Here is a 13162-nt window from a genome sequence, read left to right as displayed (position 1 = left end):
AAGTTGAGTGTTACTGAAGAGAGGATTGTTGTCTGGAACGTTGCGTAGAGTTCATAGATGTAAGAATTGAGTTTTAAGCATTGTACAATAATAAGTTTGCTCTGCTCCAATCAGAAATTTTACAGAGATCAGAAGTCAGGCGTTCTGTGGCTTCCATGCGTAACTGTTTAACTCTTGAGAGCTTATGAGCTGTGGCTGGAAACGTATAGGCTGCATTTCTGTGGAGGAAAGAAGAGGCCCAGTGACTCCTACCTTGGATGTGCTAGCTATCTCAAGGAGATGTCCGAGAAGTCAATTGCTAGGGAAGAGGCCACCTCTTACTGTAAGTTAAAGGAACTCATGGTAATGGATCAGTTTATTAACATGGCCAAGAAGGAGGTGGATGAAGCAGTCAGAGCTTCGAGAAATGGTACTGGGGTAATAGTACAGGATATGGAAATAAAATTGTAATTAGAATTGTAATTAGAATAAAATTATAATCCCACTTGGTGGGAGGGAAGGATACAAGAAAGTGGGAAAGGGTGGCGACATACATACATACACCCACCCGCTTGCTGCTCTGCACCCTGCGCTGGCTTATATGAGGCGCTGCGGGCCAGAAGTGCGTAAGGTAAAATTTGGAGAAATCGAGTTATAGCTTGCTCGGTACAGAGGAAGGGTGTAAAAGTCGTGTGGTAAGGTCGGCCAAATCAATTTCGACCTTCCTACCCCTTATACGAAGGTTGGAAGTCGAGCGAAATTGTGCAGAAAAACATAGCGAGATACCACTGTTTCTGCGAGCCACAGGTCCGTAAGTAGCGCGGGCTGTCAGACGCGGCCGGCCCAATCAGCAGCGCGCTAGAGCGTGACGTCACACCCACGCCTCGCGGCAGCCAATCACAGCGCAGTTACCATGGCGACGCTCACAGCTGGGTAGGAGAGGACTAGTACTCACTCTGGACTTTTAACACTGCCACGCTCACACCTACGCAAGTTATTCCCGCACTTTTTGCCGTTTTGCAACGCTACGATGGCTTCTGCAAGCACCTCTACCACCAACCCTGTTGCTGATGTTCGTCCTGAAGCTGCAGGGGAGGAGGTGTCCCTGAAGAGGAAGAAGAACTGCAAGAGGACGACATACTGGACTTCTAGGTACCTGACGAAAGTGCCACAGTGTCATACTGTGGCCACCAGCTCAACGTAAGTTAGTGTTAAATCCCCAGTCAACCCAACTTACCGGGTTGAAGGGGGATTTAATGGGTTGGTAAATCCGCTAAATTCATTGCCAGGATGGAAAAGGCCTATCCTGATAATGAATTTAACTCTCAAGCCAGTATAAAGGATGAGAGACAACCCATAATGTTAAAACAAACAATAAAAATTTTCCCGACTTTTTCCTCCACTTTAAAATTTATTATTGTCTTACTATTGTATTAATACATACCATAATCATTAAACAAACAGACTTTTATCAATATTACACACCTTTGAACATACCAGGATGCCAAACTGAATGGTACGAGTATTAAAGTTCCGATCACGAGCAATTTTTTTTTTCGCTAGGAAAATATTCATAAAAAATTTAGTTTTACAGCGATCCTCATGAAACTTTCATAGATTCCTTATTATAATAGGTACTCTTAATTTAAATACTTAGAACCACTGTTACAGAGAAAAAAAATTATGGTTCGAACATGATTATGCGCATGTTAAGTTAAGTTTATTTTACGTTCGTGCTACCCGTCAGTGGTATGGTTCCAATATTATTTGTTTTATTTCTCTTAATATACTTCTTATTGTATGCTGAACGAGTTTACACCAACTATGTATGTATTTGTCCGTAAATTGTGTATTTGATATTTGATGTGATAAAAATACTGTATAAGTAGACTACAATGGATTTGTTAAAGAGTATAGTTTATGCGGAGTGGCACACGGTTGTTGTGGAGGCCCGCGCGGCCTGATATAGACACTGAGAGACAGGAGAGTGAGACAAGTGGAGACGGTTTGCTAGCTACGGGTCTCCCTCGTAGGACTCGGGAATAAGGTCGCCCCTCCTGTTCTATAGACTGTAAGTGTTATAACCTTTACATGATTATTGTTCAGGGTTATCTTCATAGTAGTTACAATTTGCTTCATGTGCTCAACATTATTTCTGTACCACTTGTTATCAATCATGGGTTATTAGTGCCTATGATTGTGTTTATTAAATTATACTAATCATATGATCAGGGAATGAGATATTGACATGTCTGTGGTTTGTAGGGTTATGAAAGTGAGACGTCAGTGGATTACCTATCAATTATCAAAGCACCAGTGACGTATCCGGCTGTTGGGGATTCCACGCCATAGTATTTTCAACACAACTGACGCTGGCAATGTTGTGAGTGTTATGGTTATTGTGTATTTGTGTGATTTTTGTCATGCTATGATTTACAGTGATATGTATGAGGATTTTCTGAGCTTTATAATGATGTGAGTCACACAGGGTATTTATCCATTGTTTGGGAGGTTTATCATATTGTGAACTGCAGAGATATTTTTGTGATTTCTGTACTTATTATACTATGAGGTACATGGGAACTATTCAAGGTCTGATCATGTTATGTAGTGATTATTTTTGTATTTTTAGTGTTTCTACGCTCATATGATTTTACCATGATTTGGTATCGGGCTGATTTATCCTGGACCCACAGGTTGGAACGCTACAATAAATGTTGCAACACATTGCTCGCCTGTGGATTGCCCTAACGCTACAGTTCGGGGGTAGCGAAAAATTTTTTTTTCGTAATATTCCGAAAATTTTCACATTTTCCACCAAAACCTACACAACTAAATAGAACTTCTCAAGACCTTTCTATTGATGTATAATACACACATATTTAGAATAATCTTAGGTGCATTATCAGTGTTAAACTTTGAGCGCGTTTATCTCGAAAGTTAATTTTTGCGCTTACGTACTTGTGGCCCGCAGCGCCTCATATGAATAAGACACTTCACTTCTGAAAATTCCATTTGTTAAACTAGTGGCGCTAGATGAATACTGATTAATTTATTGTCAAGAGCAACTCTTCTTCTAAACACTGCATGAGATCCAAATTGAATGGACAAGGAAAAGTAAGAAAATTTACAAGAAGATGAGTGACCGCGTGGATAAATATTATCTTAGGAGCTTCAAGCTGGGTAGGCTACGAGTCAGAGACACATCCAAGTCTCGTCCCCAGCCTCTCTCTCTCTCTCTCTCTCTCTCTCTCTCTCTCTCTCTCTCTCTCTCTCTCTCTCTCTCTCTCTCTCTCTCTCTCTCATTCGTTCTTACTTCAACACGCCCACTCATAAACAACAATTTTCGGAAGATATGCAAAAGCTTACGAAAATTTTAGGAATACAACTAATTCAAAATCTTCACACAACTAATCAGGCACATCAGCAAATTCATCACATAATATCAAAGACTACTATAGCATAGACTTAATTAATTATTATGATAACTGGAAACAATAGGGCTCCCTCTTGGCCCTCCAACTCAGACTGCCTCTTCTTTCTTCTCTTCCTACTCCGCCTCCCAGACCTGTTTCTGGTTCTACACCAGGACCTGTGGTCTTCACAGCTATATCGGCGTGCAACTTTATTTCTGCAGGGTATCAAAGGTAGAACATTCCTCCAGCAGCTATGGCTGCTCCAATGTCTCCTGTGACTCTGGTCACATATTTATCCACGCGGTCACTCATCTTCTCGTAAATTTTCTTACTTTTCCTTGTCCATTCAATTTGGATCTCATGCAGTGTTTAGAAGAAGAGTTGCTCTTGACAATAAATTAATCAGTATTCATCTAGCGCCACTAGTTTAACAAATGGAATTTTCAGAAGTGAAGTGTCTTATTCATATAAGCCAGCGCAGGGTGCAGAGCAGCAAGCGGGTGGGTGTATGTATGTATGTCGCCACCCTTTCCCACTTTCTTGTACCCTTCCCTCCCACCAAGTAGCAGCAGAGTGGGAGAGTTTTGGTGCACTTTCCCCCAATCAGTTACTACCCAGTGCTCAGATGGAACAGACGTATTGAGGCATGCTGTAATATCTGGCAGAGACTGAGCCATGAATACATTATTACCAGCTGTACGCCAAGGCCTACTTAAATAGCACAGGAGTCTCCATAGTAGCCTATCAGGGAGTGTTGTTGTGAATAACCCATTCCATACTCAGGGTTGTGATTCCTTGGCTGAGCATGTGTGCAAGCGGAGCTGTCATACAGTGAGAGGTGAAATATCCTCCTGTGTGTGTGTGAGGGCACTTGTCTATTGTCGTTTCCCTTGTTAGTGAGCTTGTTGTGTTAAATGCTACAGTTGGCTGATGCTGCTCAGCTGCAAAGGACTTAGTGAATAACTGTGTAATGAACTTTAGTCCTTGACAAGGCCTGCTGTCCCGGAGGTAGTAAACAACACTACTCGGCGAGAGATATAACACCTCGTTGGACAGTGGGAGAATTTGTTACTGAGGGTGATTGTCCAATGGGGTTTTATACCTCAACTATGTATATATATATATATATATATATATATATATATATATATATATATATATATATATATATATATATATATATATATATATATATATATATATATATATATATATATATATATATATATATATATATATATATATATATATATATATATATATTATTGCTCGTTATAATTGTTTCTCCCTAGACATGGTCGTCATCCATCCTTCCACAACAGTTGGAGTTAATTGTTGTTGTAGTATTTCCCTTGTCTGTAGGTGCTTAAAACAGATTGGCGACCTTATTAGTATGATTTGGCGTTATGACCATTGTCAAGAAGAGTGGGTGAGTCAAAAGTGGACCTCGTGACTCAAATTAAGCCCTGCACCCAGTCACATAGAAGGTGACTTGGGGGAAGCTAGTCCAGGTACGGCAGCTTTGCAAAGAGGCTGGGAAATTGTGGTTGCAACAATACAATTCTACCATTCCTGCTTTTATTACTTTCTCATATATATATATATATATATATATATATATATATATATATATATATATATATATATATATATATATATATATATATATATATATATATATTATGTAGGAGACAATGGCCAAGGGCAACAAAAATTCAATAAATAAAAAAAAAAACCCACTGAGATGCCAGTCCCATAAAAGGATCCAAAGCGGTAGTCAAAAATTCAAGTGTCTTGAAACCTCCCTCTTGAAGGAATTCAAGTCATAGGAAGTGGAAATACAGAAGCAGGCAGGGAGTTCCAGAGTTTACCAGAGAAAGGGATGAATGACTGAGAATACTGCTTAACTCTTGCATTAGAAAGGTGGACAGAATAGGGGTGAGAGAAAGAAGAAAATCTTGTGCAGCCAGGCCGCAGGAGAAGGGGAGACATGCAGTTAGCAAGATCAGAAGAGCAGTTAGCATGAAAATAGCGGTAGAAGACAGCTAGAGATAAAACATTGCGGCGAAGAGAAAGAGGCTGAAGACAGTCAGTTAGAGGAGAGGAGTTGATAAGACGAAAAGCTCCTGATTCCACCCTATCTAGAAGAGCAGTATGAGTGAAACCCCCCAAACATGTGAAATATACTCCATACATGGACGGATAAGGCCCTTGTACAGAGTTAGCAGCTGGGGGAGTGAGAAAAACTGGCGGAGATGTCTCAGAACACCTAACTTTATAGAAGCTGTTTTAGCTAGAGATGAGATGTGAAGTTTTCAGTTCAGATTATAAGTAAAGGACAGACCGAGGATCTTCAGTCTAGAAGAGGGGGAACAGTTAAGTGTCATTGAAGAAGAGCGGATAGTTATCTGGAAGGTTGTGATGAGCTGATAGATGGAGGAATTGAGTTTTTGAGGCATTGAACAATACCAAATTTGCTCTGCCCCAATCAGAACTTTAAGAAAGATCAAAAGTCAGGCATTCTGTGGCATTCCTGCGTGAAATGTTTACTTCTTGAAGGGTTGGACCTAACCTTTTTTTTTCCTTTTTAAATCATAATTTTGTTTATGAAAACTGCTTTTAGAAGATATTTCTTCCTTGTAAGAGTTTATATTGCCAGCAGATACTTAGTCATCAGGTTCCCAGGAGCTTCATTAACCAAGGACGGATGGCTGCAGCTAGCTGAGAACCTGGCAAAGGCTGGAATAAGAGTGCGGAAGGGTATGAGGATGCCATCCTCCACTGTCACTTTGGACGAAGCACTACAAATTGACAAGTCTACAAAAAACTTGCTAAAGGCGAAAGAGTCAAGGAGGTAAAGTGTGTGTGTGTGTGTGTGTGTGTGTGTGTGTGTGTGTGTGTGTGTGTGTGTGTGTGTGTGTGTGTGTGTGTGTGTGTGTGTGTGTGTGTGTTCACAAATAAAATATGAAAAAATACGCAGTGCAAGACAAAAAATTATGAAAAAAAAAAAATGATAAAATATCTAGTTTTCTCTTATAATACGCAAAATTCTCATGAAACTGAGAAAAATCTAGCTCTTGCAAGAAGTTGTGTCACGCTTTTCAGTTTCAACAACGACAGGGGTGATTCCATAAGGGAAAGCAGCCAACTATAAATTTTCATTTTTCTTTTTTTTATATATAATATAGGAAAGGAGAGAGCGAGTGATAATATATATATATATATATATATATATATATATATATATATATATATATATATATATATATATATATATATATATATATATATATATATATATAATTTTATTTAATGTAGACCGCCTACAGCCTCCACATAAAGAGGCTTCTCCTTTATATTCTTCTGCTAATCTTGACATCCTGGTTTTGCTACACAGGGCACCCGAGAACATGCTGTGGTTGTAAGCCTGCCTTTGAAGGGAATCTTGCTGTTTCATTAGTGACCACATGGCCTGCTGGAAGAGGATCAGCTGTTGTCATTACTTAAACCGGGCAACCAGATGTGTTTGACTGTAAATGTCAACTAATCTTTTTTTTTTCTTTTTGTCAAGTACTTCATGAAAAAGAAGAAAATAATGTTGATTCTGTCTTTCGGCCAGTCGGCATACATAAGAGAGTTCCAATTTACCTAATAATGATATTCTCTTAAACTCATCCATTAACATTCCCCATGACAGCTATCTAGTTATAGTTGTTTTTTAATTTTATATTTCATCTACCATATCTAATTTCTCTGTCTTCACTATTATTGCTTGAATTCCTTGTGAAAATATTGACAGAAATCAACTTAAATTCTTGAATTCTTTCCTGTCCCCCTGATTAGTGAGTAATGATTTTTAGAATTTAGCCTCCTCTTTGGAGTAAGACTGGGGCGACACTGTGAGGGTGACTAAGCGAACTGCCGAGCTCCACAACCTCCATGTCCCTCCCCTGTTGTTTCTCTCCTCCACCACGAGTCACTGCCTCCCGCCTGAGACAGCGGATAGAAATCTGTTCCTACGAGTTAGTCGGGCCACGAGCATCGTTGGGAAAGGACGAACCCGGGTAAAGGGATTGACGGAGAGCTGGCACGAGAGATTGTGGTGTCGTAGCCATGACGCCCCCGCCTGTATTCATGGCGTCCTCACCTATAGCGTCGCCCCCGGTATTGCCTCTCGTGGTGACTCCCGCACCGCCCATGACCCAGTTCCTCACAATCCTCTGTTCGTGACTATGACTAAGGTGCAGGTCCAGGAATGGGTGTAGATGACGTAGCAGAGGACTAGTCGGACTAATAGCTTGTTAATGAAAACACAACAACGCCTCACCTCTGGTGACCCACCCAGAGTTGTGCGCAAGACGTAGCACTGTATGTAGATCGCCGCCGCTGTAGTTGGAAGCGAGTATAAGGCGGAGTACAGAACGAGTCAGGCAGACCTCAGTCAGACAACAAGAGTAGCATGTTACAGTCTTGGGAAATTGTACACATTCGGGTCTCCGGTCGTTCTCTGCCTCGTCTTGTTCTTAAATAATACTTAGAGAATCTTTCCCGTGCTTTGAGTATCTCGGATTTTATGTGTGTTCAGTATACTGTGGCTTTCATATATTTTATATGTTGATTTAATACTGGATTATGATGTGCGACATGACATTTTCTGTGGCACTTCGCATGTAGTGACCACCCATTTTATTGTCTTTAATATTGATAGATTTTAATATGTGATTCTGTTGTATATGCATTAATGAGTTTTATGTATTTGATGAAAAGTAATGCGCTACTGATGAAGTGAATTAATGTAGAGTTAATGATAAAGTTAAAGATGTATTGATTTGTCAACGCGAAGTTACTTGAAGTTTTTTGACTTGCATGTGTTTTTGAAATTATTATTTACTGGTTAATAAATAATTATAGCCTTTCTGAGATGCGTTTATGGTTTACGCCACTGTGAACTCATGACCTAATCACTCAGTAATCTGGACTTAGTATTGAAGTCTTGTTGCAGTACTTGGTGAGTACAGAGATTTATGCAACAATTGCATAACACAAACTACAGGTGAGTTAGAGGTTACATATATATGAGATATATTAGAGGGCTATTATAAGTTATCGCCGAAGTGTTAGCAGCAGTATGCCCTTGCCACACTAGGTAGGATAAGTACCTATCAAGATCATATCTAGGTGCCCTGCCAGATAAAATGAGGTGGATCACATGGTCTTACCACCTCCGTCAAGGCGTCCTGATTGCTTTGGGTGTTGTTGGTAGTCTTGAGAGTGGTTCTTTTACCATCTCAGGGCCTGTCGGCTGTTGGATACTTGTGTCATTAGTGTTTTATGCCATTAAATGGGACTGGTGTTCAAAGCTCACTACCAGGAGCTTTGGAACCAGATGATTTCGGAATATCTGCTGTTTGCTGCTATCTGTTCTCTCCCCGACCCTTACCATATAAAGGTAGTACTTGTCTGTCTTCTGGGAGACCAATGGTAGACTGTTCTCAAGCAGAAGATACAACAGTCCGTGGGCGTGGATGGTCATATTACGTGGGAGATTGTCCACAGAATATTATAAGCTTCATATCTATGTGTCCTTTGTCCTGGTTGTTTTATCACCAGCACAGGGTTTGCGATTCTTTCTCACCTTGTGAGTTTGTTGGCGACTGTATTACCCCCTTCCTTGTCTAGGAAAAGCAGACTCAAATGTAGTGGCAGCTACGAGAGTGAGCTGAAATCTGGTTGCTTTTTCATTTCACACCTTACTTGTATATATATATATATATATATATATATATATATATATATATATATATATATATATATATATATATATATATATATATATATATATATATATATATATATATATATATATATATATATATTTTTTTTTTTTTTTTTCTTATGTAGGACACTGGCCAAGGGCAGCAAAAATCCAATAAAAAATGTGCCCACTGAAATGCCAGTCCCATAAAAGGGTCAAAGCAGTGGTCAGAAATTGATGAATAAGTGTCTTGAAACGTCCCTCTTGAAGGAATTCAAGTCATAGGAAGGTGGAAATACAGAAGCAGGCAGGGAGTTCCAGAGTTTACCAGAGAAAGGGGTGAATGATTGAGAATACTGGTTAACTCTTGCGTTAGAGAGGTGGACAGAATAGGGGTGAGAGAAAGAAGAAAGTCTTGTGCAGCGAGGCCGCGGAAGGAGGGGAGGCATGCAGTTAGTAAGATCAGAAGAGCAGTTAGCATGAAAATAGCGGTAGAAGACAGCTAGATATGCAACATTGCGGAGGTGAGAGAGAGGCTGAAGACAGTCAGTTAGAGGAGAGGAGTTGATGAGACGAGAAGCTTTTGACTCCACCCTGTCTAGAAGACCAGTATGAGTGGAATCCCCCCAGACATGTGAAGCATACTCCATACATGGACGGATAAGGCCCTTGTACAGAATTAGCAGCTGGGGGGGTGAGAAAAACTGGCGGAGACGTCTCAGAACACCTAACTTCATAGAAGCTGTTTTAGCTAGAGATGAGATGTGAAGTTTCCAGTTCAGATTATAAGTAAAGGACAGACCGAGGATGTTCAGTGTAGAAGAGGGGGACAGTTGAGTGCCATTGAAGAAGAGGGGATAGTTGTCTGGAAGGTTGTGTCGAGTTGATAGATGGAGGAATTGAGTTTTTGAGGCATTGAACAATACCAAGTTTGCTCGGGCCCAATCATAAATTTTAGAAAGATCAGAAGTCAAGCGTTCTGTGGCTTCCCTGCGTGATATGTTTACCTCCTGAAGGGTTGGACGCCTATGAAAAGACGTGGAAAAGTGCAGGGTGGTATCATCAGCGTAGGAGTGGATAGCACAAGAAGTTTGGTTTAGATCATTAATGAATAATAGGAAGAGAGTGGGTGACAGGACAGAACCCTGAGGAACACCACTGTTAATAGATTTAGGAGAAGAACAGTGACCGTCTACCACAGCAGCAATAGAACGGTCAGAAAGGAAACTTGAGATGAAGTTACAGAGAGAAGGATAGAAACCGTAGGAGGGTAGTTTGGAAATCAAAGCTTTTGTGCCAGACTCTATCAAAAGCTTTTGATATGTCCAAGGCAACACCAAAAGTTTCACCAAAATCTCTAAAAGAGGATGACCAAGACTCAGTAAGGAAAGCCAGAAGATCACCAGTAGAGCGGCCTTGACGGAACCCATACTGGCGATCAGATAGAAGGTTGTGAAGTGATAGATGTTTAAGAATCTTCCTGTTGAGGATAGATTCAAAAACTTTAGATAGGCAGGAAATTAAAGCAATAGGACAGTAGTTTGAGGGATTAGAACGGTCACCCCTTTTAGGAACAGGTTGAATGTAGGCAAATTTCCAGCAAGAAGGAAAGGTAGATGTTGACAGACAGAGCTGAAAGAGTTTGACTAGGCAAGGTGCAAGCACAGAGGCACAGTTTCGGAGAACAATAGGAGGGGCCCCATCAGGTCCATAAGCCTTCCGAGGGTTTAGGCCAGCGAGGGCATGGAAAACATCATTGCGAAGAATTTTAATACGTTGCATGAAGTAGTCAGAGGATGGAGGAGAGGGAGGAACAAGCCCAGAATCGACCAATGTAGAGTTTTTAGCAAAGGTTTGAGCGAAGAGTTCAGCTTTAGAAATAGATGTGATAGCAGTGGTGCCATCTGGTTGAAATAGAGGAGGGAAAGAAGAAGCAAAGTTATTAGAGATATTTTTTGACTAGATGCCAGAAATCACGAGGGGAGTTAGATCTTGAAAGGTTTCGACATTTTCTGTTAATGAAGGAGTTTTTGGCTAGTTGGAGAACAGACTTGGCATGGTTTCGGGCAGAAATATAAAGTGCATGAGATTCTGGTGATGGAAGGCTTAAGTACCTTTTGTGGGCCACCTCTCTATCATGTATAGCATGAGAACAAGCTGTGTTAAAGCAAGGTTTGGAAGGTTTATGACGAGAAAAAGAGTGAGGAATGTACGCCTCCATGCCAGATACTATCACCTCTGTTATGCGCTCAACACACAAAGACGGGTCTCTGACACGGAAGCAGTAGTCATTCCAAGGAAAATCAGCATATATATATATATATATATATATATATATATATATATATATATATATATATATATATATATATATATATATATATATATATATATATATATATATATATATATATATATATATATATATATATATATATATATATATATGGAACTTCACTTCTTTCTGCATTTGCAATTGAAGTTTCATTAATTCAAACTTTTCACTACTAGAAAGGTAATCAGCTCCACCAAGTGCACCCAGATTTATCTCTCTCACCCCGGCACCTTCCTCTACACTCTCTTCATCATTACCCTCACTTTCACCACCATTATTTTCAAACCAGCTCCTCTCCACGAGAGTATTTTTTAACTCCACCTGTATTTCCTCCTTTTCTTGGATTTCAATTCCACTTGGAACCTCTCAGCCACTGGACACAATTCCTCCCTGGTTAGTGTGTACAAATCATGCACACTCCTTGACAGAAGGAACGCCTCAACACTTTTAGCGGCCATGATTACAATCACTACACTTCAGAGTATTCTTCCAAATATTACGCCACTGAATATTAAAAAAATACTTCAAAAGAATACACACTGACACACCAACAGTATCACCGCGAAATGATTGTTGATTTAATGTAGGTTTTGTCTCTTTTATATATAGTGCTTCTAAGATGGGGAGACGCCTGGTGTCTGGGCATGTAGTTAGGATCTCCGTTTTATCTACTAGCATTCCTCTTGTGATGTTTATGTTATGCTTCTCCTTCAGATGTTTCTTGGGTGCTCCTGCTGCGAGGTGGAAAGTTAGTCGTTGGGAGAGTCTTGTTGTCGTCATGCCAACATAGGTGGAGGGAAGGACTTCACAGTTTCCTTGGTTACACGTAAACCTATATATGACATGTGACTTCTGAAGGCTCTCTTTCTCTTTTGAGGGGTTATTTTTCAGAAGAAGATGGCTGGTTTTCTTGGTTTTGTAATAAATAACCCCTCAAAAGAGAAAGAGAGCCTTCAGAAGTCACATGTCATAATAGGTTTACGTGTAACCAAGGAAACTGTGAAGTCCTTCCCTCCACCTATGTTGGCATGACGACAACAAGACTCTCCCAACGACTAACTTTCCACCTCGCAACAGGAGCACCCAAGAAACATCTGAAGAAGCATAACATAAACATCACAAGAGGAATGCTAGTAGATAAAACGGAGATCCTAACTACATGCCCAGACACCAGGCGTCTCCCCATCTTAGAAGCACTATATATAAAAGAGACAAACCCTACATTAAATCAACAATCCGAAGACCTACAAGCATTACCAAGCGCGCGAAGACCCAGCTTGGATAGCAGCCCAGCACAGCCCGCGACAGCCGTCAGCCAATCAGAGACCAGGACGCGCAGCGGTGACAAGCCTACCGGTATAAATACACCCCCGCAATCAGCTTGAGCCATTCTCTCCGACACCCTCAACACGGATAGACCTTCGCTACTGAAGAAGGGTCAAGGACCCGAAATCGCGATCTAGCGAAAATGACTAGCTTCGGCGAAGTCATACAGCCAATTAAAAAAGAATATAAGACAATCATAAGATATAAGGAAAATATCTTAAGAAAAATAATAAATGCTCAACTAGCTATCACATTCAATGAGATATGTATTAGAGAAAGACTCCTGCTCATATACACCCTTAATATATATATATATATTATTATATATATATATATATATATATATATATA

The 13162-nt window shown here is 40.2% G+C and overlaps 1 protein-coding gene and 2 long non-coding RNA genes across 20 annotated transcripts in view; 2 read left to right on the top strand and 1 right to left on the bottom strand.

The window, feature by feature from the left end:
* Positions 1 to 13162, top strand: part of LOC135116434 (uncharacterized) — a 102410-nt gene that overhangs the window by 55952 nt on the left and 33296 nt on the right. For 4 of the 16 annotated variants that reach the window (XM_064033892.1, XM_064033893.1, XM_064033895.1 and 1 more), the window contains 2 exons: positions 6055 to 6249; positions 6793 to 8312. The exons of 9 other annotated variants lie outside the window; for them this stretch is intronic. In XM_064033892.1, the coding sequence (XP_063889962.1) occupies positions 6055 to 6249; positions 6793 to 6820 (223 nt within the window). In that variant the 3' untranslated portion in view covers positions 6821 to 8312. Of the gene's footprint in view, positions 1 to 6054; positions 6250 to 6792; positions 8313 to 13162 lie in introns of those variants that run through there. 3 more of the 16 variants (XM_064033896.1, XR_010276325.1, XR_010276328.1) reach the window with 3 other exon arrangements.
* LOC135116437 (uncharacterized) overlaps positions 1 to 13162 on the bottom strand; it is a 105958-nt gene that overhangs the window by 68201 nt on the left and 24595 nt on the right. The window contains exon 1 of one of the 3 annotated variants that reach the window (XR_010276333.1): positions 253 to 467. The exons of the other annotated variants lie outside the window; for them this stretch is intronic. This is a non-coding gene — a long non-coding RNA (uncharacterized LOC135116437). Of the gene's footprint in view, positions 1 to 252; positions 468 to 13162 lie in introns of those variants that run through there. 3 annotated transcript variants of the gene reach the window in all.
* LOC135116436 (uncharacterized) lies at positions 1186 to 2706 on the top strand. The gene is made up of 2 exons (XR_010276329.1): positions 1186 to 2050; positions 2245 to 2706. It is a non-coding gene; the product is annotated as an uncharacterized LOC135116436 (long non-coding RNA).

This window comes from Scylla paramamosain, chromosome 31, assembly GCF_035594125.1.
Source record: "Scylla paramamosain isolate STU-SP2022 chromosome 31, ASM3559412v1, whole genome shotgun sequence".
Lineage (NCBI taxonomy): Eukaryota > Metazoa > Arthropoda > Malacostraca > Decapoda > Portunidae > Scylla > Scylla paramamosain.
Note: the sequence above shows the minus strand (reverse complement) of the source record. Positions and strands in the feature narration are given on the sequence as shown.